The 23,020-nt window shown below is 32.5% G+C and overlaps 1 protein-coding gene and 1 long non-coding RNA gene across 2 annotated transcripts in view; one reads left to right on the plus strand and one right to left on the minus strand.

The window, feature by feature from the left end:
• The window catches only part of LOC106074827 (DNA-dependent protein kinase catalytic subunit-like), a 91,571-nt gene that overhangs the window by 57,857 nt on the left and 10,694 nt on the right, over positions 1–23,020 (minus strand). Inside the window, exons 17-29 of the mRNA XM_056018603.1 lie at positions 21,186–21,307; positions 20,297–20,380; positions 19,963–20,038; positions 18,222–18,350; positions 17,424–17,543; positions 17,103–17,259; positions 16,560–16,666; positions 11,144–11,339; positions 10,288–10,499; positions 1,614–1,721; positions 1,346–1,444; positions 629–756; positions 367–461 (exon numbers count right to left, since the gene is read on the minus strand). Of these exons, the coding sequence (XP_055874578.1) occupies positions 367–461; positions 629–756; positions 1,346–1,444; positions 1,614–1,721; positions 10,288–10,499; positions 11,144–11,339; positions 16,560–16,666; positions 17,103–17,259; positions 17,424–17,543; positions 18,222–18,350; positions 19,963–20,038; positions 20,297–20,380; positions 21,186–21,307 (1,633 nt within the window). The remainder of the gene's footprint in view (positions 1–366; positions 462–628; positions 757–1,345; positions 1,445–1,613; positions 1,722–10,287; positions 10,500–11,143; positions 11,340–16,559; positions 16,667–17,102; positions 17,260–17,423; positions 17,544–18,221; positions 18,351–19,962; positions 20,039–20,296; positions 20,381–21,185; positions 21,308–23,020) is intronic.
• On the plus strand, positions 1,978–9,995 carry LOC129924454 (uncharacterized). Its single transcript, XR_008776390.1, has 2 exons — positions 1,978–4,220; positions 9,486–9,995. It is a non-coding gene; the product is annotated as an uncharacterized LOC129924454 (long non-coding RNA).

Raw genomic sequence — 23,020 nt, forward strand, 5'->3', positions numbered from 1 at the left:
TGTTAGTGACTTATGGCTGTAAAAAAAAACACTTGTTTCCTTCTCATAACTACTTAAAACTTGCTGATATCTAGCATCTATTTTTTTTTAAGTATGTACATCATATGTTCCACATAGATTGTAATACATCAATTACAGTCCATTTTGAAATATGGACAAGCAGTTTATTTTTAAAAAACATCATATGTTGGAGGTGAATTATGTTAAAATGAAATTCAGAAAGAACTAACGTTTGGGGTTCAAATGAGATTCAGATAGAAATAACTTATGTTTGGTGTTAAAATTCAGATAGAACTAACTTTTCACATCCACCTCATGAAATGTAGTTCATTTTTTTTTATAACATCATTACAACTTTGAACTCACCCAAAGACTTTTCATCATAGTGGGCCAAACTCAAACTGTCAACAAAATGAACGAGGATTTCAAATGTGAACCTGTCCACCAGAGCATCTTCTTCCCTTAGGAAATTAAAACATAATGTATCAGTTTAAATCTTCAACTTAACATAAAACTATTAACCTTAGTTTCAACCGCAACCATAGCAGCATTAGTAGCTAATATAACGCTAGGAGTTTTTAAGCAATCTAAACTCTTCTTGAAACAAACTAACAATAAAGTTAACTACCTTAAAACCATGTAAATATTGTTGAATGCCAAGGCAGCTCCAAGCCTTTTGCTAGCATTTGGATGTGCTGAGAAACTGTAAATCCTTTTCAAGACTGACTTCACATTGATAGGATTTTTCTCAGCTGACTAGTATTCAAAACAAGAAAAATTCATAAAAAACAACACAATAAAAAAAGATATTAATAAGACATTTTTTTCCATCTCAACATTGTGAACATTTTGACCTATGACATTTCAAAAATTAACCCATTAGCTCCTTCTGCAGTCAGAAACATTATCCTATTTTAGTCCCAAACCTATATTTGTTTTAAACTTTAAAAAAAAAAGATTTCATTGCAAGCATGATTACAAATTATTGTGGAGATTACTGTTCTATTTTTAATTGAATCTAATTGATTCTTATTGCTTAAATAATTTTTCAAACAGCAGGCCCATAGCCCCAGTGTATAAGCCCCCACGTGGGAAAATTGGTATTTTTAATGCTTTTTTATATTCTAATGGTATTAAAAGTAGATTTAATTTTTTTAACTAGACATATCGTTCTATTTTTTAAAGTTGTTTGTTTGTTAATATGTATTAGATCTGAAATTTGATTATTTGATCAAAATAAATATTTTTTAGGATTTTTTTTAATTCGGGGTTATCCCTGGTAAGGGTTTATCCTAACCGGAAATAGGAGCTATTGGGTTAAACGAGAATATGAAAATAAAATAACCTTTTTAGAAATTTGTTTCAATGACCACTTGAGAAACTCTCGAAGACATTTTGCACAAAAATCTCTTAAGGCCATATCATTGGACTGAATAAGACCATCCTGAAATAAAAAGTTTGTAATTGATTAAAATATTTAAAACATTGAAGAAAATAATTTTTAATACAGCACAATGGATAAAAATTTTTAGCTGGTATTTAAATATCTACTAATAAGTGGATTTTGGGGTCGGTTGTGATGCATAATATGTGAGAATTGAAAAGAACCTTACAAATATACAGTCTAAGAGAGCCATAGTCTCTGGGCTTTCTGCCATCTTGTTATTTGTGAACCAATGAATCAGTTGCAGCATCAAAGGCTCAAACAGCTCTTTACAGACCTGGAAATAAGCATACATTTTTAAATAAATCATCTAAACTACAAATATATGTACATGTAAAAAAATCTATGGTAAAAGGATCCATGAACCGTGACTTTGTTGGTAAATGCTTTTAAATGTAGCTTTTAAATGTAGAATTATATGAAGTATGTTAGTGGTTTCATAAAATTTATCATTCTGAAATTGTTCAACTAGTGACAGCACTGCAACCTATACTGTACTTATATGATGTAAAAATGTTTTCTAAAAAAATACTGTTAGACACCTTATTTATATAGGTTAGTTATTTTAGTTATTTAGCGACGCACCATAGTAGACGCATATTGAACGGGACTAGTGACGTTTGGGATATGTTGGGTTAGAGACCGGAAAATCAGTTAGCGATAGAATATTCCAGGGTAACGACGTGTTTAGTGACAGAGACTTCTACTGTGGCCTTTTATCAGAATAAATACATGTTGAATAGTTCATCAGAGTTGACTACATCTCTTCACTTGTTAAAAAACTGATGTACTTATTTTTGTCTGACTTGTTGGTCAACTACAAGTAATACACCCGAACAATTATACTCAAACGCTTGCTGAGTAATTGGTTGACTTCAAGACAGCCTGAACTAGCAACATCACAGTGGCGACCCCGAACCTCGAAGCCGGACCCCTGTTGAAGTCTGAACATCGAACCGGACCTCGAAGCAGAACGTTTACTCAGGTGAGGGTCGTGCACTCGAAGTTATAAGATTTCATCGGAGTACGGCTGAACACAGCATTATCGCAGAGTGACTTTGTTCTAGATCTACATGCAGTCGTCGCCTGTTGGATCGCACGTTCAACGAGCCGTTAACTCAGGGTGACCTTCGTCAGGACCGTAATCATCGCAACGTCTGGTCTACTTAACCAGTATATTATCAAAGCCTGATCTTCATATGCTGAATCGACCTACAGCCAGAGAAACCGTTCATTCATAACGGGTGAGAGATCGTTAGTGAACCTGTTGGACATATTTTTTTCTTCGTCATAGGAGCCACATCGAGTATCAAGTTTTACCTCGTCAGTTTCGAGAAGGACAGTTTGCCCGCTGTCAGAAGTATTGTGAGTACTACAAGTTTGGTAGCTAACTAAATCGAAATCGCTCTGTCGTCTTACCCTTGGAGAGATTCTTGTGGAGCAGTTTGCTCATTGAACCGGTTGCTTGCCACGTTTATAACGGTCACTGTGTTTAACCTTTGGAAGGTTAGTAAAGTTGTATGTATCATTACTGAACATTGATATATTTAGTATTCGTCGGTCTAGACCATACCTAGACTTGTTAGCAGTGAAGTTGTGGAAACAGCTACATCCACTTAATTTCGTTGAAAACCGTTAGTCGTATAGCGGAACGTCGTCGGAGGTGACCTTGGTCTCACCTAGTCTACATTGGACAGTTTGGTCTATTGAAGCAGAGTACAACAGCAAACTTCGTCGTACTACCAGAGTAGCAGCAGAAGCAGTGAACTATTTTAGAGAACCGTTATTCGTCAGCCCAGATCAAGTCATCGTCAAGAAAGTCGTTATTCGTCAGCCCAGATCAAGTCATCGTCAAGAAATTCGTTATTCGTCAGTCGTCCAGATCAAGTTGCCGTCAAGAGACTGTTATTTGTCAGTAGTCGTCTACACAAGTCAAGTCATCGCCAGGAGAACCGTTAACCTATTCGTCAGTAACTGTGTACACAAAGTCGTCGGAACTACACATACGGTCATCAACAGTCGTCGAAGGAACTGGAACATTTTGCTGTGGCATATCAGGACATCTGTGGCATTACGTGGGATACTGGTAGCACCGGAGAACAGAGTCAGAACTGGAAGAGAGGCAGTGGAATTTGTTGTGATCTAGCATATTCGGGAGTCCGAACAAAGGGATCTTTCTTATCAAAAGCTAAGTGCCATTTTTCTTATTAGTATATGTTTAGATTGCCCTTAGAAATAGATTTTGTCTAAATTTGGTACGTTAGCCTGAGTAAAATCAGGTGGTGCGCCTTAAAACCCGTCGGGGTAGAAGACGTAATTTAGATGAAAAGCTATATTATACGTTTAGGATTGTAATTTGTTTTGTTTGTATAAACGTCATATCCGTTGTTGCCTGGTTACTTCGTGACGTCATCATTGTGTGCCATATTGTCATATCCCAACCCATAGCGATAGTCTCATTTTAATTATTTCATTTGTTTATATTATTTTAAATTATTTAATTTTATTAATTTAATTAGATCTGTATTTTTTTTTTTCACTTAATGATAGAAAGTGCGGGTAGGATTCTTTTACTGTGAATCAGACTAAAATAATTTTAGTTTGAGCGGTTAAAATCAATTATGATTTTGCCATGAGAATAATGCCGAAACTGGCTATGTAGTCAAACACTATCGTCTGGCTAAATTTAGATCTGCAAATTGTTGTACATCTCTTTGATACAATTAAATCATCTAGACTCTAATTTGAAATATTATTAATTGAAAGATGAATGAAGGTAATACATTCTAGATATATATATCTTGTTGAAGATATATTTGACATTGTATAAACATATTTGTTTCATATGGTTAAATAGAACCATAATCTACTCTAAATCTAGACTCTAGACAGTCTTTGAATTTACTCTAGACACTTCAGTCATACCAGATTTTAAAATTGATCATAGTTGGTCATACTAGATCTAATAGTCATAGTGCTCTTGATAACTATAGATCTAAATTGTATTATTATACATAATATAATATAATAGATTTGAATTTGTGTGATACTAGACCTAATATACAGATTTTAATATAACCATAATAACTCAGACTAGATTTACTCATTTACTAAATCTATAGATAGAGACATAACATTTAAAACTTATATAAAAGTTTGAAAAACTTAAATATAAAATAAGTTTAAAGTATAGCCATAACCAATATAGGCTAACTAAAAATATATATAAAATATAAAACACAATGGCTACATCATCATATGTGGACCTTAAGGAGGTTAAGGAAACAGCTATGCAGGATGGAAAGGCCATGGAGTTAAAAGGAAAAGACTTAGCAGCTTATGTACAGCAAGTTGTGAAGGAAGAAACGGAACGTCAAAGACAAGAGATAGAAAGACAAGAAGAAAGGCAAGACAAAGAGAGAGAAAAAATTAGAGAACATGAAGCTAAAATGGAGAAGATGAGATTGGATGCAGCACAAGCCAGAGCTCAAACTGAACAAGGAAATAACACAAATAACTCAAATAATTATACCACTCAAAGAGACAACCCTAATTCGCAGACATGGCTAAAGAGAAAGATACAAAGTTTTGATGAACAGAAGGATGACATTGGTGATTTTCTGAAAAGATATGAGGCAAAAATGTCTACATTTAATATGCCTGAAGAAGAATGGTCTGAAATACTGATAGACTTTGTTCATGGTCAAGCTCTAACAATATGCCAAAATCATGACCATCATATTGATGATAGCTATCAGGTTTTAAAAAGAGAGTTATTGAATGCATATGGTCATAATGCTACAACTTTTAGAAAAAAATACTTTGACAATATACCATCATTAGGAATAGAACCCCAAACTACCATTAATATGGAAAAGGATTTTTTCAATAAGTGGGTAAAATTAGAAAAAGTGACAAACTCTTATGAGGGATTAAAAAATTTTATTTTAGTGGACAACTTTGTAAATAAATGTGATCCTCAATTACAATCTTTTATTAAAGAAAGAAATCCAAAAAACTATAGATGAAATAACAGAGATAATGAGAGTATACAAAAATGCCTATCCAAATAAACCATTTTCTGATAGGGATAAGAGCAAAGTAGATTTAATAGGATACACCAAAGAAAATGTTGATAGAAGTAGAAATAGAAACAGATCAAGTAGTGGAAATAGAAAATATAGTGAAATAACCTGTTTTAAATGTCAAGGAAAAGGTCATATAGCAGCTAACTGTAGAAGAGGGAATAGTAGGTCTGGAAGTAGAAATAGATACAATGAACAAAATAACAATAGATATAGGAGTAGAGATAGGAATGACAGGGGAAATTATAGAAATAGGAGTTACAGTAGGGAATACAAAAATAAAGGTACAGATAGGATATATTTCATGGAAGGAAATAGGAACAATTTTGCAGTGTACCCAGGGTTTGTAGATAGAATTCCGGTGGAATTAATCAGGGATTCAGGTTGTAACACTTTGGCAGTAAAAACTAAATTTGTCAAACCTCATTGGTATAAAGGGTTTACTAGGAAAGTAGAATTAGCAGATGGCACCGTAAGGGAATTTAAAGCTATAAGGGTGTACATTGAAACTCCATTTTTCACTGGTTATTGTGATGGCATTGCAATACCAGAAATGAGATATGATATGTTAGTAGGAAACATAAAAGGAGTTAAAGAATGTTCAAGAAAAGAATTAGAAGACTGGCAAAACAAATACAAAAACATAAGACAAAATCATGAAAACATAGAAACACAAAATATAACAAGTATGGTAATAACAAGATCAATGAATAAACAAGATGAGAAACAGGAAAATACAATAAATGTAATTAGTAATGATAAAGAAAAAGAAACCAGTAATGTAATACAAATAGAAAATACAAATGTTAAGGAAAAAGAGATAGAAAATGAAACACAAAATAGTCTTGAAACACAAATATCTCAAAGTGAAAAAGAAACAACACCCACATTTGCATTAGAACAAATGAATGACAATATTATTGGGAAAATTTATTCAAGAATATCAGATAAAAACAATAATAATCCAATGGAGAAATTTTGTATAGAGAATAAAATATTATTTAGACAAACAAGTAATGATAACAAGAAAATAAAACAACTTGTCTTACCACAAAAATATTGGAAAGATGTTTTAATCATGACACATGATAATAATTTAGCAGCACATAGGGGAGTAAAGAAATGTTATAGGAATTTGTCAAAACAAGTATTTTGGCCCAAAATGAAAGCAACAATAAACAAATACATAAACTCATGTGACATATGTCAAAAGAGATCTAATAAAAGCCTAGTGAATAAAACACCTATTCAAGAAATGGATGAACCTACAGCACCATTTCAGAAAGTATCTATTGATTTAATAGGTCCTTTAATTCAAACTGAAAATAATAACAAATACATTCTAACAGTAATAGACATGTTTAGTAGATACCCAGAGGCAATCCCATTATCAAATACAAGTGCAGAGAATATCATTAATGCCATAACTCAAAAAGTAATTACAAGACATGGTATACCTAAAATTATATTGAGTGATCAGGGATCTCAGTTTAAGTCAGAACAATTTAAGAAATGGACTAAACAATACAATATACAACACATATACTCTTCGGTTTATCACCCGGAGAGTAATGGTTTATGTGAACGATATGGTGGTTCATTAAAAAGATCACTAACAAAAATAATTCAGAATAATCAGAACAAGTGGGATCATTACATTAATTATGTACTATTTGCTCATAGAAACAACATCCATGAAGCAACACAATTTTCACCATATGAAATAATACATGGAAGAAAACCTAGAGATGAATTAGATGTTTTTAAAGAAAATCTAATAGACAATGAGAATAACTTAAATAATGACAGTGAAACAACAATCACAACAGAATTGAAAGAAATATGGACTCAAGCATATAACAACAACAAGAAATACAAACAAAGTGCTCATGAGAATCTAAATAAGAAAAGACAATTGAAAACACTAGAAGTAGGAAACAATGTATTAATATTGATAAATGACCTGAAAAATAAAATTGGTAAACAATGGAAAGGTCCATTTAAGGTGATAAAACAAATTAGTGATGTGAATTATCAAATTGAAATAAATGGGAAAATTAAAACATATCACATAAATAATTTGAAACTGTATCATGATAGAGAAGATGAGTTGATACAAAACATTCAGGAGGAAATAGAAAATAAATTTTCAGAAAGAGAAGAATGCTTGATGATAATAACAAATGAAAATCATAATGAAAATGATATTAAGGAAATACCTGTAATAGAAACAAAAGAGAATCAAACTTGGCAAAAGATTAATCTTAATAATTTAAATAAGGAAAAGTCAAAAGATATAACTAAAATAATACAGGAATACAAAGAAATTTTTTCCAGCATACCAGGAAAAACAAATATTATTAAACATGACATTAAAGTAACAGACACAAAACCTATCAAGCTTAAGCCATATAGAATACCGCTACATTTACAAGACAAAGTAAAGAAAGAAATAGACAATTTACTAGAATCAGGTATAATTGAGCCATCAACATCTCCTTATGCTTCACCAATTGTGATAGCCAAAAAGAAGAATGGAGATATAAGGTTATGTATTGATTATAGGAAACTTAACAACATCACAGAATTTGACCCATATCCAATGCCAAATATAGAGGATATTTTACATAAATTAAATGGAGCAAAATTTTTTACTAAATTAGATTTAACTAAAGGTTATTGGCAAATACCTTTAACAGAAAATGCAAAACCTTACACAGCATTTGTAACACCATATGGTATTTTTCAATGGAATTATATGAGTTTTGGATTAGTAAATGCACCTGCCACATTTAATAGAATGATGAACATGATAATTGGAAACAAAGAAAATGTTATTTGCTATTTGGATGACATATGTATTTTTAATAATAGTTGGGAGGAACATTTGGTAGATGTAAAAGAAGTATTCAAAATAATAAAAGAAAGTGGACTTACAATTCAAGCAGAAAAAGTAGAAATAGGATTGGAGGAAATAATTTTCTTAGGACATAAAGTAAATAACAACATGATTAGCCCTATTGAAGATAACATAAAGAAAGTACTTAATATTGAAATACCTACAACAAAAAGACAAATTAAAAGCATATTGGGAATAGTAAATTATTACAGAAAGTTTATAAAGAACTTAGCAGAAATAGTGAATCCATTAAATGACTTACTTAAAAAAGGAAAACCTCAAAAAGTAGTTTGTAATGAGGAATGTGTGAAAGCTATTGACAGAATTAAAGATGTTTTTAGTCATGAACTAATATTAAGACTACCTGATAAAGACAAAATATTTTATGTCACAACTGATGCATCTGGTAATGCTATTGGTGGTTGTTTAATGCAGAACTATGATAACTTACATCCTATATTATATGTAAGCAGAAAATTGTCAGAGGCAGAGAAAAAATATAGTGTCATTGAAAGAGAAGCCTTAGCTGTAATATGGGTAATTACTAAGCTAGAGAGCTATTTAATAGGAAGGAAATTCATATTATTAACTGATCATAAACCTATTCAGTATATACAGCAAAAGAGCATGAAAAACAGTCGTGTTTATAGATGGTTCTTAGCACTACAGGAGTATAAATTTGAAGTGAAAGCTATTAGTGGATCTGTGAATATTGTAGCTGATCTATTGTCTAGAATGACATTGAAATGAAATAATTTTGTAAATAAACTATGATTATAGTGATTATGTAATATATATTAATATATTGGCACAATTTATATGTTATGGAAAAGGGAGATAAGTAAAGTTGTTATTAAGCATTTAAAAGTAAGTATGGATATTTTTTTTTGTGTGAATCATTTCATATATCATTGACGAAAGTTAGTTCTATGGAAAAGGGTGAGTATAAAAGAAAAATGGACAAAAGCGTATAAAAGGGTGGTAAGAAAAAAAAAAATTTATTGAATGTGTAAATAAAGTTTATAATTGTTTTTTTTGAAATATTGTATTTTATCAGATTACTGCCAGTGAAGAACATTTGTAATGTATGACGTGCCCATAAGATGCCACATTTTCCTCCATGATGAACTGTGTACTAATGAAGATGATTTTGGAATGTTATGAACTGTTATGAACATTGACATGAATATGAGGAACTGTCAAGTCAAGATGAAGATGTCAAGATGAAGATGTCAAGATGAAGATGTCAAGATTTTATGTTTGTGGTCTTCCCCTTAAATTGAAAATGCCCTTGTAAGACTTGACAGTAGTGGAAAAATATTGACATATTTTTTTTTCAAGGGGGGGAGGAATCTGTTAGACACCTTATTTATATAGGTTAGTTATTTTAGTTATTTAGCGACGCACCATAGTAGACGCATATTGAACGGGACTAGTGACGTTTGGGATATGTTGGGTTAGAGACCGGAAAATCAGTTAGCGATAGAATATTCCAGGGTAACGACGTGTTTAGTGACAGAGACTTCTACTGTGGCCTTTTATCAGAATAAATACATGTTGAATAGTTCATCAGAGTTGACTACATCTCTTCACTTGTTAAAAAACTGATGTACTTATTTTTGTCTGACTTGTTGGTCAACTACAAGTAATACACCCGAACAATTATACTCAAACGCTTGCTGAGTAATTGGTTGACTTCAAGACAGCCTGAACTAGCAACATCACAATACTGAAAAATATGTTTAGGCTGAAAATGTTTTTTACTGAAATCTTTTTAAATGCAAAAACAACAAATATTTATAACTATATATCTACATAAAATGAAACTATACTTCAACATTATCAACCATGTTATTTACCAGTTCAACATCACAGGCTAGCTGGAGCAGAGAAGGGAAAAGTTTACGGTACAACTGCTCCATGGGATACTTTTTCTGGGTCTCCCCAGGCATCTGGGCACCTCTGCCCAGGGCATACAGCACCAGAGAATGCAGAAGCTCACAAGCAGCGACTTTAGTTTGCCTGTCACTGGACTGTTTGGCTAGTTTGACCACTTGGGGAAGAAATGGATCTGAAGGAAAACCTTTTTTTATTAAGTTACACCAAACAAACAAAAAATATAATCATTAAAAAATAGCATGCAATGTGTACACATGATTGTGAAACAAAAAGATATAATAAAAACATATTATTATTAATAAACTAGGGATTATGAAAAGATGTTATAATACTTAAGTTACTCCGCAATAAGTGCTCTTCATTCTTATCACCTGGTTAGATTGCCACATAAGAGTTGAGCTAAATCTTATTTACCTAAATAAATTAAAGCATACAGATCTAAACAAAATAGACACCATACAGACCTAATGGGGGCGCGGTGGTTGAATGGTTAAGCGCTTGGCTTCCAAACCTGAGGTCCTGGGTTTGAATCCTGGTAAAGACTGAGATTTTGAATTTCTGAATTTTTAGGGCGCCCCTGAGTCCACCCAACTCTAATGGGTGCCTGACTTTAGTTGGGGAAAGTAAAGGCGGTTGGTCGTTGTGCTGGCCACATAACACCCTGCTCATTAACCGTTGGCCAAAGAAACAGATGATCTTAACATCATCTGCCCCATAGATCGCAAGGTCTGAAAGGGGAAACTTTACTTTTTTTTTTACTTTTTACAGACCTAATAGAGAACCTATTGACCAAAAAAAAATAGAAAGCTTACAGACCTAGATAAATAGATGGCTTCATGTCAATGAAGGGCACATCAAACTTCAAGTGCTTCTGGGTATCCCAAGCAATGGCTGCAGAACTTATCTCTTCATCTGACTTGGCCAGTAAGGCATGGCTGATGTGTTGGCCACCCAGTGACCCAAGGTATTGCAATATTCGAAGTTTTAAACTGGTCAATTGAGTTTCAGAGTTCTTTTATTCCATTTTAAATAATAAAATAAAAGAATAAGAAAGATAATGTTAGTTTTTAAATGATTAGTTTTGACATAAAATATAAATCAAAATATGAAAATCAATTTTTCATAATGAATGTTGTACATGGTCAAATATTTAAGTTTAAAATGATTATAGTCAGCAATTAAGGTCTATATTAGGTTAGTTAAAGAGTGAATAAACTATTTGCTGGCAGTAATAACCATTGAAACTCAAATGATTTATGGTTCAACATTCAGCATACTTTTTTAGTAGAAATTATTAGAATACATAACTACAATAAAAAGACAAATAGCTTTACTATATATTTATGGCCATGAGATATGCAATCTGTATTTTCAGTGCTCCTTTGGAAAATCAACTTATATTTGCTGTACTACTTTAGCAATCAATAGGCTAGAACAGGGGTGGGCAACCTTTTTGTATCGAGGGCCGCATTACAGAAAATTAGGGGAATTGCGGGCCGCAGATATATATATATATATATATATATATATACAACTTACAAAGATACTCTAGCTAACTGTGTAGAGTGTCTTTTAATTCATATTTACACTGTATTATATTCGAGTTTCTTGTTTTTTTTTCCCAAACTCCACGTAAAGGAATTACAACAAGTGTTAGCAATTTTTGGAACAATTTAACGTTTTTTTCAATAATTGCTTTTATCTTTTCATACCACAATATCTCCACAAATATACAGTTGTACCTAATGTACTAAATGGTGAGCTAATGGTATTGAGAACATATAATATTATCAATCTAATTAGAACGAAGTGTGGTAACCATGGGTAGTTTCGATTTGAGAACAAAATATTAATAAATAATGTATCCGCTAGCTTAGTATGGGCAGGGCAAATGAGAACAATATAGAATCTCATGGAGGAAATTGTTATGTTACTTAAAGGACATTGACTATTCATATTTTTCAAGATTGCTTGCTTATGAAATATAAATACATATGTTAAATCTTTTCAAACAAAGCTTTCCCATTTCTACAAACAAGCAAAAGAAAACAGATTTTGTCATTTTCCTTTAATGAAAAGTGAAACTATTTCTAGTGAAATTATTAAAAGTACAACATTTATTTAGATTCCTCCTTAATTGTGCAATCTATGAAAGAAAATTTTAAGATTCAGCTCCAGAGGATATAACTCCAAGCCAAGAGAAGTTCCAGTCAATACTTCCACGGGAGTCTTATGAGTGTCAGAAGCTGTATTTCCACACTTTAACAAATTTGCTGCTGTTCACATAATTAGGGTACACATTACATCTGTTCTTCTTCTTCGTTCTCATTAAACACGTTGGAGAGTTAAGATTGGATAATGTTAGATAAATATAAGTTTAAATGTTATGCAGCTTTGTACAAACTTTCATGTTTAGAGTTTATGGTTGGGATATTTTTTGTAAAAAAAAAATAAAAACAGCTATTTTTCTCAGTCAAAGGTCGAGCTCCGTCAGTTGTTACACTTTGCATCTTGTTCCAACCCTACCCAACACATTTCATCAAAGCATTGAATAAATACTGGCCTGAGATTGTGTTTTGAATTAAGTGCATTGATGTATAGTTAATAAGCATAATCTTCGTTTGCTTGAAACTTTTTAAAACGAGACAGTTCCAATAATGTAAATAGATATTATTTTTAATATATTTGCATTTTTTTTATGTATATACTGTGGGCACAACTGTTTTCTGTAGGTGTCGACGGGCCGCATAAAACACTCTGGCGGGCCACATGTGGCCCGCGGGTCGTAATTTGCCCACCCCTGGGCTAGAAGAATATAATCACTTAGTTCCTGTCCACCATTAATAACCAGTTATTTTAAATCAATCCATGTGGCTAGCACTAACTTTCTTTGATTTAATTATTTTTTCTAAGTAGCAATGTTTTCCAGTTTCAAGTTTGTTGTAGAGCTCAAACATTCAAAATTTCCCACTTTGCTGGCCTATGTTAGCCAAAAAACATACAAATTGTCAGGCAAAGGTCCCTCAGAAACTTGAGTCACTTCATGGTCATTCACAACATAGGTCGGCAAGCTCTCTCCAAAGAGATGGGTAGTATGTGGCTTCCACAGCCTCTTCCCAAATTGTCTCTATGGATTTAAGATCTTCTAAGAAGGTGGAGCATAGCCCTCAACAATAAAATCATGCTATGTTCCCTAGTCACTGTCACATTCATATATACTTGCAAATCTTGGATACTGACTGCAGATCTAGAGGAGGATACTAGCAATGGAATTGAGATGCTACAGAAAGATCTTAGATCTTTGAACATTTCAACAAAAGCTGCCTAAAGTTATCTTATCTTATCTTATATAATACAGACGTTACTTCAAAAAAGAAGATGATTACGTCCTACGCGTCATGCATTTAGTCATGCATATTAACCAATGACTTAAATTCTGCCAAGTCACTGGTTTTCCTGGCTAGCTCAGGCAACCCATTCCATGCTCTAATAGCACTAGGGAAGAAGGAGTATTTGTACAAATTTGTCCTAGCATATGGGACGAGGAATGTGCCTTTATCTTTGTGTCTTTCAGAGTATTTTATTAAATTTTGTTTTTGTATTTGAAGATTATGGTTCAGTGTTTTATGTATTATTGCTACTTTACTTTTGAGCCTTCTGTCCTGAAGGCTTTCTAAATTTAGTGATGTGTTACTCTAGTCAAATGTGAATATTCGTTTGTTATGAATCGCACTGCTCTATTTTGTGTCTGTTCTAGTTTCTTAATGTTTTCTTGAGTTGAGGGGTCCCAAACAGAGGATGCATATTCTATTATTGGCCTAACCAAGGTTAAATAACATTTTAGTTTTATTTTCTTATTTGATTTATAGAAATTTCTTTTAATAAATCCTAATGCTTTGTTTGATTTTTTTGTAGTTTCATCAATATGTGGATTCCATGACAGTTTTTCATTTATTATAACACCTAGGTATTTTGCGTTTTTAGTCTGTGTTACTGGTTTGCCATGAATAAGATAAGTGGAATTAATTTGTTTTAGTTTTTTTGTTACTCTTAACAACTGACATTTTTCTGGGTGGAAAGACATGCTCCAATTTGATTCCCATTTCTGTAATTCATCTAATTCTCTTTGTAAAATATCTGTGTCTTGTGTTGTTTTTATTGTTCTATATATTATGCAATCGTCTGCAAATAATCTGAAGTAATGCAATTTGGTAAATCATTTATGTAAATTAAAAATAGTAGTGGACCCAAGACTGTTCCTTGAGGTACACCTGAGTTTACTGTTATCGGTGTTGATTTAGAACCATTTATTATTACAGTTTGTTCTCTCCCTATCAGAAAGTCTTTAATCCACTGATGCAGTGGACCATTAATGCCGAAATATTTTAATTTTTTAAGCAAGCTATGGTGGTGAACTTTGTCAAAAGCCTTAGAAAAATCTAGTAAGATAGCATCTATTTGTTCACTATTATCTAAACCTTTTGAAAAATCATCAATTAGTCCTATTAGTTGTGTTTCACATGATCTATATTTCCTAAAGCCATGTTGGTATGGTGTGAGGACATTATGTTTGTCTAAGTGGTTTATGATGTTGCTACATATTATGTGTTCTAGGATTTTACATGTGATGCTGGTAAGTGATACTGGTCTGTAGTTTCCTGGGTCAGATTTTTCTCCTTTTTTAAATAGGGGGGTGACATTAGCTTCTTTCCAGTCCTTTGGTACTCTGCCCTGGTTAAGTGAAGCCTGAAAGAGTATTTTGAACACTGGGGCTAGCTCATTACTTAGTTCTTTGAGTAATCTAGCTGGAATACCATCAGGTCCAGAAGCTTTATTTGGTTTGGTGTTGGCTAATAGTTTTTGAATTCCATTTTCTTGTACTACTATATCTTCTATGTTGTCTACTTGGTTCTAATTCAGTAATATGTCTTTGTCTCCTGGGGCTGAGAATGCTGATGCAAAGTATTTGTTTAGAATGTTTGCTTTAGTTTCATTATCATTATGTATTATGTTATGTTCATCTTTTAATGGCGCTACGCCTGTTGTTTCCATTTTCTTAGACTTAATGTATGACCATAGGTTTTTGTTGTTATCTTTAGATATTACATTGTTTATGTATTCACTCTGCAGCTGTCTGCTTACTTTTTGGGTTAAGTGTTTAATTTTTATATACTTTTTGTAAACTCTTTCTGCATTAGTTTCTTTAAATTTTCTATATAGGTTTTCCTTCTGTTTACAAAGCTTCTTTAGTCTATTATTAAACCAGCATTTATTTATTTTGTTTGATGTGTATTTAGTTGGTATATGATTTTCTATAATGCTTTTAAGATGGTTTTTAATGAAATTCCAGAGGTCATCGACTGGTTGGTTAATGTCTTTTTCTAATAAGAATGTTTGTTGAAAGTTTAATGCAGCTTGGTGTAGTTGTGTTAGGTTACATTTATTCCAGAGTAAGATTTTTCTTTTGGGTTTTGTATTGGCTACTGCTTTTATCTGACTGTGTATTTTTATGATCTCATGGTCTGATAGACCAGGGATAATATCATAATCAACTACTAATCCAGGTCTGTTGGTTAAGAAGAGATCTAATGTGTTGTTTAATCTAGTTGGCTTTTTAATGATTTGATCTAAACTTAGGTTGTGTAAAGTTTCTATGAAAAGCTCATTTATGTCCTTAAGGTTTTGGTGTTTATCTATGGTTAGTGTTTTCCAATTTATATCGGGTAGGTTGAAATCACCCATAATCCAAAAAACTGCATTTTTATTTGTCTCTTTAAGTGTAGTAATCTGATTACATAGTTCCTGCATTTATTCTAAACTAGAATTTGGTGGTCTGTAAATGCTGCCTATTATTAGGGATGTTGAGGTGGTATTAATTTTACAAAATGTTGATTCTATATTTTTTTAGTTAGGTAAGGTAATTTCTTCTGCTATAAGAGTGTTTTTTATTGCTAAAAGAACTCCTCCATGATTATCAGCCCTATCTTTTCTAAAAATTTCATAATTACTATTGAAAATTTCTGCATTATAAATTTCAGGATGTAGCCAAGTTTCTGTGCCTGCAATTATGTCTGGTTTCTCACATTCTAGATATTTGACACATATAGTCATTAACTTTGAATCAAACACAATCACAATTGTTATTTTTGAAGTGTATTTCATCAAATAACTTTGCCACAGTCTCCCTTGCACATTAAGTTATTCCTTCAAAGATAAGAACAGAAACTCTAACCTGATCAGCAGCAGGTTTTCCTTTAATGAGCCTGACAGAGACTTTAGACTTTACTTCAGCTTTCTTAGAAGGAACTAACACAGCTGGCTCAACAGTCATGTCAGATCCTAGGAAACATTTAATACATTTAAATCTGTAAGTCTGATAATCTCAAATATACTAACTATGTTTTGAAAGTATTTGTATAGTGATCTGGAAACAGAAAAGAAAGTTTCATTTCAAGAAATAATGAGATAGGAATGAAATAATAAATATTAATTAATCAATATTAAACACAATGATTCTCTTTTAAAACAGCAAGTTAATGAAAGCTAATGAAGTGGATACTTTAATAGCCATCACAAAATGAACAACTACCTATCCTTTTATCAACAGATAGCATAAGATAGTTTATATTTGAACTGTGTAGATTTAGCAAGATTTTAATTTTAAGAGTGAAAACCAAACTTTCCATTAGAACACAAATTGAGGAAGTACACTGTATAACATTTAACTTAAAGGTTTTCCTTTTTCACTTAAATATATATTATTGTGTTAACAAACCTTTATCATCTGTCCTGAGGTAAGCATCCAAATAAGGCAATATCTCTGCATAATAAGGTTCAATCAATGAAGCAGGCAAGTTGTCAGACCAATACTGAAGTGCATCTAATCCAATGTTAGCCAAAGGCAGATAACTCAGTCCCATGATGAATGTTGTCTGCAACAACAAAATTGACTTTCATCATAAAAAGAACATTGATAATGCCCAATATTTTTTGTCCAATTGTGTTTTTGAATGTATGCTTTAATTCAGTATGTCATGTTTGTCCAGATAGATTCTTTGATCAAATGAAGAAATCAAAGCACAGAAAAGGAACAAACCTGAATAGCAGGCACAATATTTGCCATCTGATCTTGTATGATCTCTTCAGGAAGTGCGAGAGTCAAAGAGAGACAGGCAGCCAACAGCTCATCTCTGTACTGCTTCATTCTAACTAGAACCTGGGCCACAGGGTAAATAAGTTATAAATAAGCAATATAATTAAGTATATTCTCTATTATGATAATGAACAATAAACAAGACGTGAGTAGTGAATAATGGTATTATGATGATGTGACAGAATGCTAGTGAGAAGACTGGCTCTGAATCTTAGTAGAAGAAGAGCATGTTAATATGGATACTATTAAAATGCTTGATATGACTTTGGTAGACATTATATGATAATGATGATAATTACTCTACTATTTGTTGAATTCAACTGGATTTCAATGTGTGTACAAAGAACGATGCAAGGAGGATCTTTTTTTATTGTGATAGATAAAAGATGTCTAAATTAAGTCAATTCCCAAATCTGCACCTTGCTGTCATCCTATACAGCACCACAAACTAACTCATTATAAGTTAACTTGATGTAAACATATGTAACAGTATAGTTAGGTTTAATGAAGATCACATAAGAAACAGTGTGAATGTACTATTCATGTGTTTTGTACTGCAAGCACATAATATGTACAAATAAACATGACATACAAGCCAATTTTATTATTCAGTATAAATATTTGTTTAAAGTACTTGAAAACAACATCAAGGCTAAGAGACTTGAGAAATTATTACTATTACGATTAAATCTCTAGGTCTCAAAATCTCAGTGCCACATTTAGTTCAGGAGAAAGACTCACCTCTTTAGTGAACTTTTTGATGAGCTGATAAGTCTGAACTTTTTCAAATTGGTTCTCCTGCGTTTCTGGTTCATCCACATCCATTGAGTCAGATAGCCTTGAACTTTGACTTGTTTTTGTAACAACATCCTGTCAGATCACCAAACAACCAAAAATATGATAAACCAACAAAAACTACTTAATAAACATTTTAAAATATTTTATTTTTAAAACTTGTGCATTTATACTTTTGCAAATGATTTTTATAAGGATAATAGTCAACTACTTAGTAATATGTAACTATGGTAGCATTCATCAACTATTTAGAAATGTATGATTCTATTAACACAATATGAAACTCTGAACAAAAGTGTCCTGAGTGTAAATACATAAATGTAGATTGAAATAGAAATTCCTCCAAAATTGGACGACTATTTTGAGCTGCAGTTGAATAGTAGTCTCATTCCATTAAAAAGAAATTGTTTGTGAAACTGTGATAAGTAATGCCAATGTTGTGACCTGCATATTTGTCCACATCTGGTACACACAAAGTTCTGATAAGTATCCTTCTTTATAACTCTCAAAAATAATAACAAAGTATCAATCTATTAGCACATTTTTTTCCAGAAGTTTTAATTCCTGTGCGCCCCTTCAAATAAAGTATCATAGTAGCTGGGGGTTTTTTAGTGTTAGTATGCATTAATTAAACGCCGTATAAATCTAGCGCGTCAGACATTTACACAGCTAAAACCAACCCTGAAATCTCCTCACATCAAAAAAAAGACTAAACTAAGAATCTTTAACTCTAATGTCAAGGCTGTCATACTGTATGGTTCTGAAACATGGAGAACAACTGAAGCCACAACAAAAAAAAATACAGACCTTCATCAACAGATGCCTGAGAAATATCCTAAAAAAAATACACTGGTATGACAAAGTAGAAAACACCAAACTGTGGGAGATGAGTGGACAGAAAAATATAGAAGTGCAGATCTTAGAGAGGAAGTGGAGATGGATTGGTCACACCCTTAGAAAAGATACCAGCAACAGAGCTAGGCAGGCCTTAGAGTGGAACCCCCAGGGAACAAGACGCAGAGGAAGACCAAAAAGAACATGGCGACGCAGTGCACTTGAAGAAGCAGAGAAGACAGGGAAGAGCTGGGAAACCATAAAAAAACTAGCAAGAGACCGTGGAGAGTGGCATGTTTTTGTTGAGGCCCTATGTTCCATGAGGAACTCAAAGGAGTGATGATGATAATGATGATGAGTATGCTTAGTAGATACGTTTAGTTAATATTAAGTGGTGAAGTAAACTTTATTTCACCAGGAGTTGTCAGTGCTGATCTTGTAAAGTGTTAGGCGCTTCCGCTGTGTCCAATGGAGATAAACCAAATGGAGGTAACACTCAATGAAATCCAATAACACAGGTGAAAGGTTGGACAATCAATATAAGTTAGTTGATGCTGATAGTGAATGTCGAAGAAGAAGTTTAGTAGTAAGGAAGGGAACCATCAAATGTTAGCCAACTCTCTACGTTCATAACAAACTTCTTAATCTCCAACCTATCCCAAAAGTCATCTGTTTACATCAGCTGGTATTTCGCTATCTCCCCCTAAACCAAACCAAGTCTTGCTTTTACTAGTAAGTCAAAACTTCCCCTATTTCCGCAACAAATCACCAATCCCTAATCATGCAATAACAAAAGTTAGACCATTATTCTTGTACATGAAAAAAAAAGTAAGTGATTTTAATGGTAACAAACCTTGAAGTATTTCAGCTTACAGACAACAGTCATAACAGTACAAAGTAGTTTATAGAAACCACTAACCAGAGGATGTCTGAAAAGAAATTAAATTCTTTTAACATTTTAGACATAAAAGAGACATGAAGTTTAGCAATATTATGATTTTTTAAAAATTGCATTGAGAAAATAATTTTTCTGTGACCAAAAAGTAATAACTAATCCTTTTCATAATTGAAACTCATACAAAGTATGTTTTATATTAGAAATGAAGATAAAGCTACTTAAAAAAAAAGAAAGATGAAGTTGTATTGAAACTAAAAAAAGACTAAAACTAATGAATGAGTTGACCTACTTGGTTGACAATACTATCGCAGAATAAGTGAAAGTGTAAACCCAATTCTTAAAGCGATGCCTTTGATGGTGGACAAGTAGGTCTCTGAAAGTAAAACAATTGAAAAACATTAACAGACATTTTTATAGACTAAAATTAAAGTGCCTTTTGAAAAACTGTCAGTAATAAAAATGACATGTTTGATTCATTATGACAACATACTTACAAAAAACATTTATAAAATCCTACAAATTTAACATCATACATGGCAGCAGAAAATGACTTCAGAAGATTTTTTATGGATAATTCTATTATGCGACAAGATAGAGCACATTTTGTGACTAGGTAGAGCACATTTTGTGACAAGGTAGAGCACATTTTGTGACAAGGTAGAGCACATTTTGTGACAAGGTAGAGCACATTTTGTGACAAGGTAGAGCACATTTTATGACAAGGTAGAGCACATTTTGTGACAAAGTAGACTACAAATGAAATTTTACATTGTTTTTGTCATTTTGATTAATATGAAGTTTTCAGTGATAGAACACATTTGCCAATTGTAATTATACAGACAATTACATTTTGTCACATTACAAAAGACTATATTTCATGTTAGAAAAATTCTATATTGATATTGACAAAATTTAATGCAATAGGATCTCTAAATGGACAAATACAAAGTAACCATTAAAATCAAAGGTGGCTTCTAAACTAATACATTTAGGTGCAACATAAAATCATACATTTTCCTAAGACTATGCAGTCCAAAGTGTCTTATTATAGTCATATGGTTAATTGTTTACATGTGTCTAGCAGTGTTAAATGAAAAGCAAGAAATTCCTCAAAATATTCTACTACTCAATAGTCACCTGCCACAGATACTTTAGTCTACTATATTGATTAGACATACCTACTAAAGTCTACTATATTAATAAGAATAAGTTGATCTTTTGGTCTTTTGGCCACTAGACCAAAAATGGGATCAGCAGAGAGAGTCTCCTTGTCTCCACTAACTTCAGATTGAGCATCAGCCTAAAAAGTTTTTAGCAAGACAATGTGACAGTTAACACAAAAATAAATGATGTTTGAACATTTAAACAACAAAAATTTTAATAATCAATAAAATATTCAAATGAGAGGTCAAGTTAAAAACTATGTTCTATAGTATGCAAAAGAGTGGTTGTGTTTAAAATAACCTTTAGGAGGCCAAATGTTTGTTATTATCATATTATTTCTTGTCCAAGTTAGAGAAGTTGAATTATATGGCCTCCTTCAATCGCGAAGGGAATATGAATCATCTCATGGAAATGAGATGAATGCCTGGGGTTTAGCTGTGGTCGGAACGATGTTACCCACACATCAGTTCCTCACTATCCATCCAGATGATGTATCCAAAGGAGCAGGAAGTGCTGATACAGTATGGGATCAGCAGCATTGCAGGCTCTGCCAAGGTGTAGCATTGAGTGCTTCAAACTGCCTAAGGGTCTCCGGCTCCTGATTTTTCCTCAGGATTGTAAGCCATTCCTATGATTGGTTATGGGTGCAAAGCAGCAGAGGTCTGAATTCAAAGTTTTCCTACTCCTAAGGGAGTAGCCAGCCATGGCTAACAAACCCCTCCTACCGAAGCTTAGTAGTTTAGGCCTTATTTATTCACCTTTGCCCCTTCTCCTGTTAGTGAAAACAGTTCTGCTGGACTTAATATTTGAGCCACACATGAAGGACAGAAATTGGACTGGTTGTTAGATGCTCTAATTGAAACACATGCCATTAGGAAGCATTTAATAGGTAGTAGAGCGCTTTTATTCAGTTCCACTCGGGACAATGACATATTTTCCGAGGTTTTTTCATAATTTTAGCAATTTTATTTATTTCTTAAGTTATTTTTTAGTAAAAGACACTCCCATTCCCCTTGAATTGTAAACAACTATAAAACTTAAAAATAACAATAAATTGAGATACAAGTAAAATAAATTCTCTTGATTAATTTATCATTAAAAATGTACTAAATATGTGTACAAAACATACTACATTATTACTGCGTGTTTGACTAAGACTTTGTTTACTAGGTGTTTGGGAGGCATAATTTACCCTATATAATATCATACATTGATTTTTTTCAAACTGCATTCATAACTGATGAGTTTTCAGTATTTGGTAGGGAAGAAAAGTATTTCTAATTTATTCATTTAGAATACCAACATGGCTTTAGGAAATATAGATCATGTGAAACACAACTAATAGGACTAATTGATGATTTTTCAAAAGGTTTAGATAATAGTGAACAAATAGATGCTATCTTACTAGATTTTTCTAAGGCTTTTGACAAAGTTCACCACCATAGTTTGCTTAAAAAATTAAAATATTTCGGCATTAATGGTCCACTGCATCAGTGGATTAAAGACTTTCTGATAGGGAGAGAACAAACTGTAATAATAAATGGCTCTAAATCAACACCGATAACAGTAAACTCAGGTGTACCTCAAGGAACAGTCTTGGGTCCACTACTTGTTTTAATTTACATAAATGATTTACCAAATTGCAATACTTCAGGAACAAAAGTCAGATTATTTGCAGACGATTGCATAATATATAGAACAATAAAAACAACACAAGACACAGATATTTTACAAAGAGAATTAGATGAATTACAGAAATGGAAATCAAATTGGAGCATGTCTTTCCACCCAGAAAAATGTCAGTTGTTAAGAGTAACAAAAAAACTAAAACAAATTAATTCCACTTATC

This window comes from Biomphalaria glabrata, chromosome 2 (assembly GCF_947242115.1).
Source record: "Biomphalaria glabrata chromosome 2, xgBioGlab47.1, whole genome shotgun sequence".
NCBI lineage: Eukaryota > Metazoa > Mollusca > Gastropoda > Planorbidae > Biomphalaria > Biomphalaria glabrata.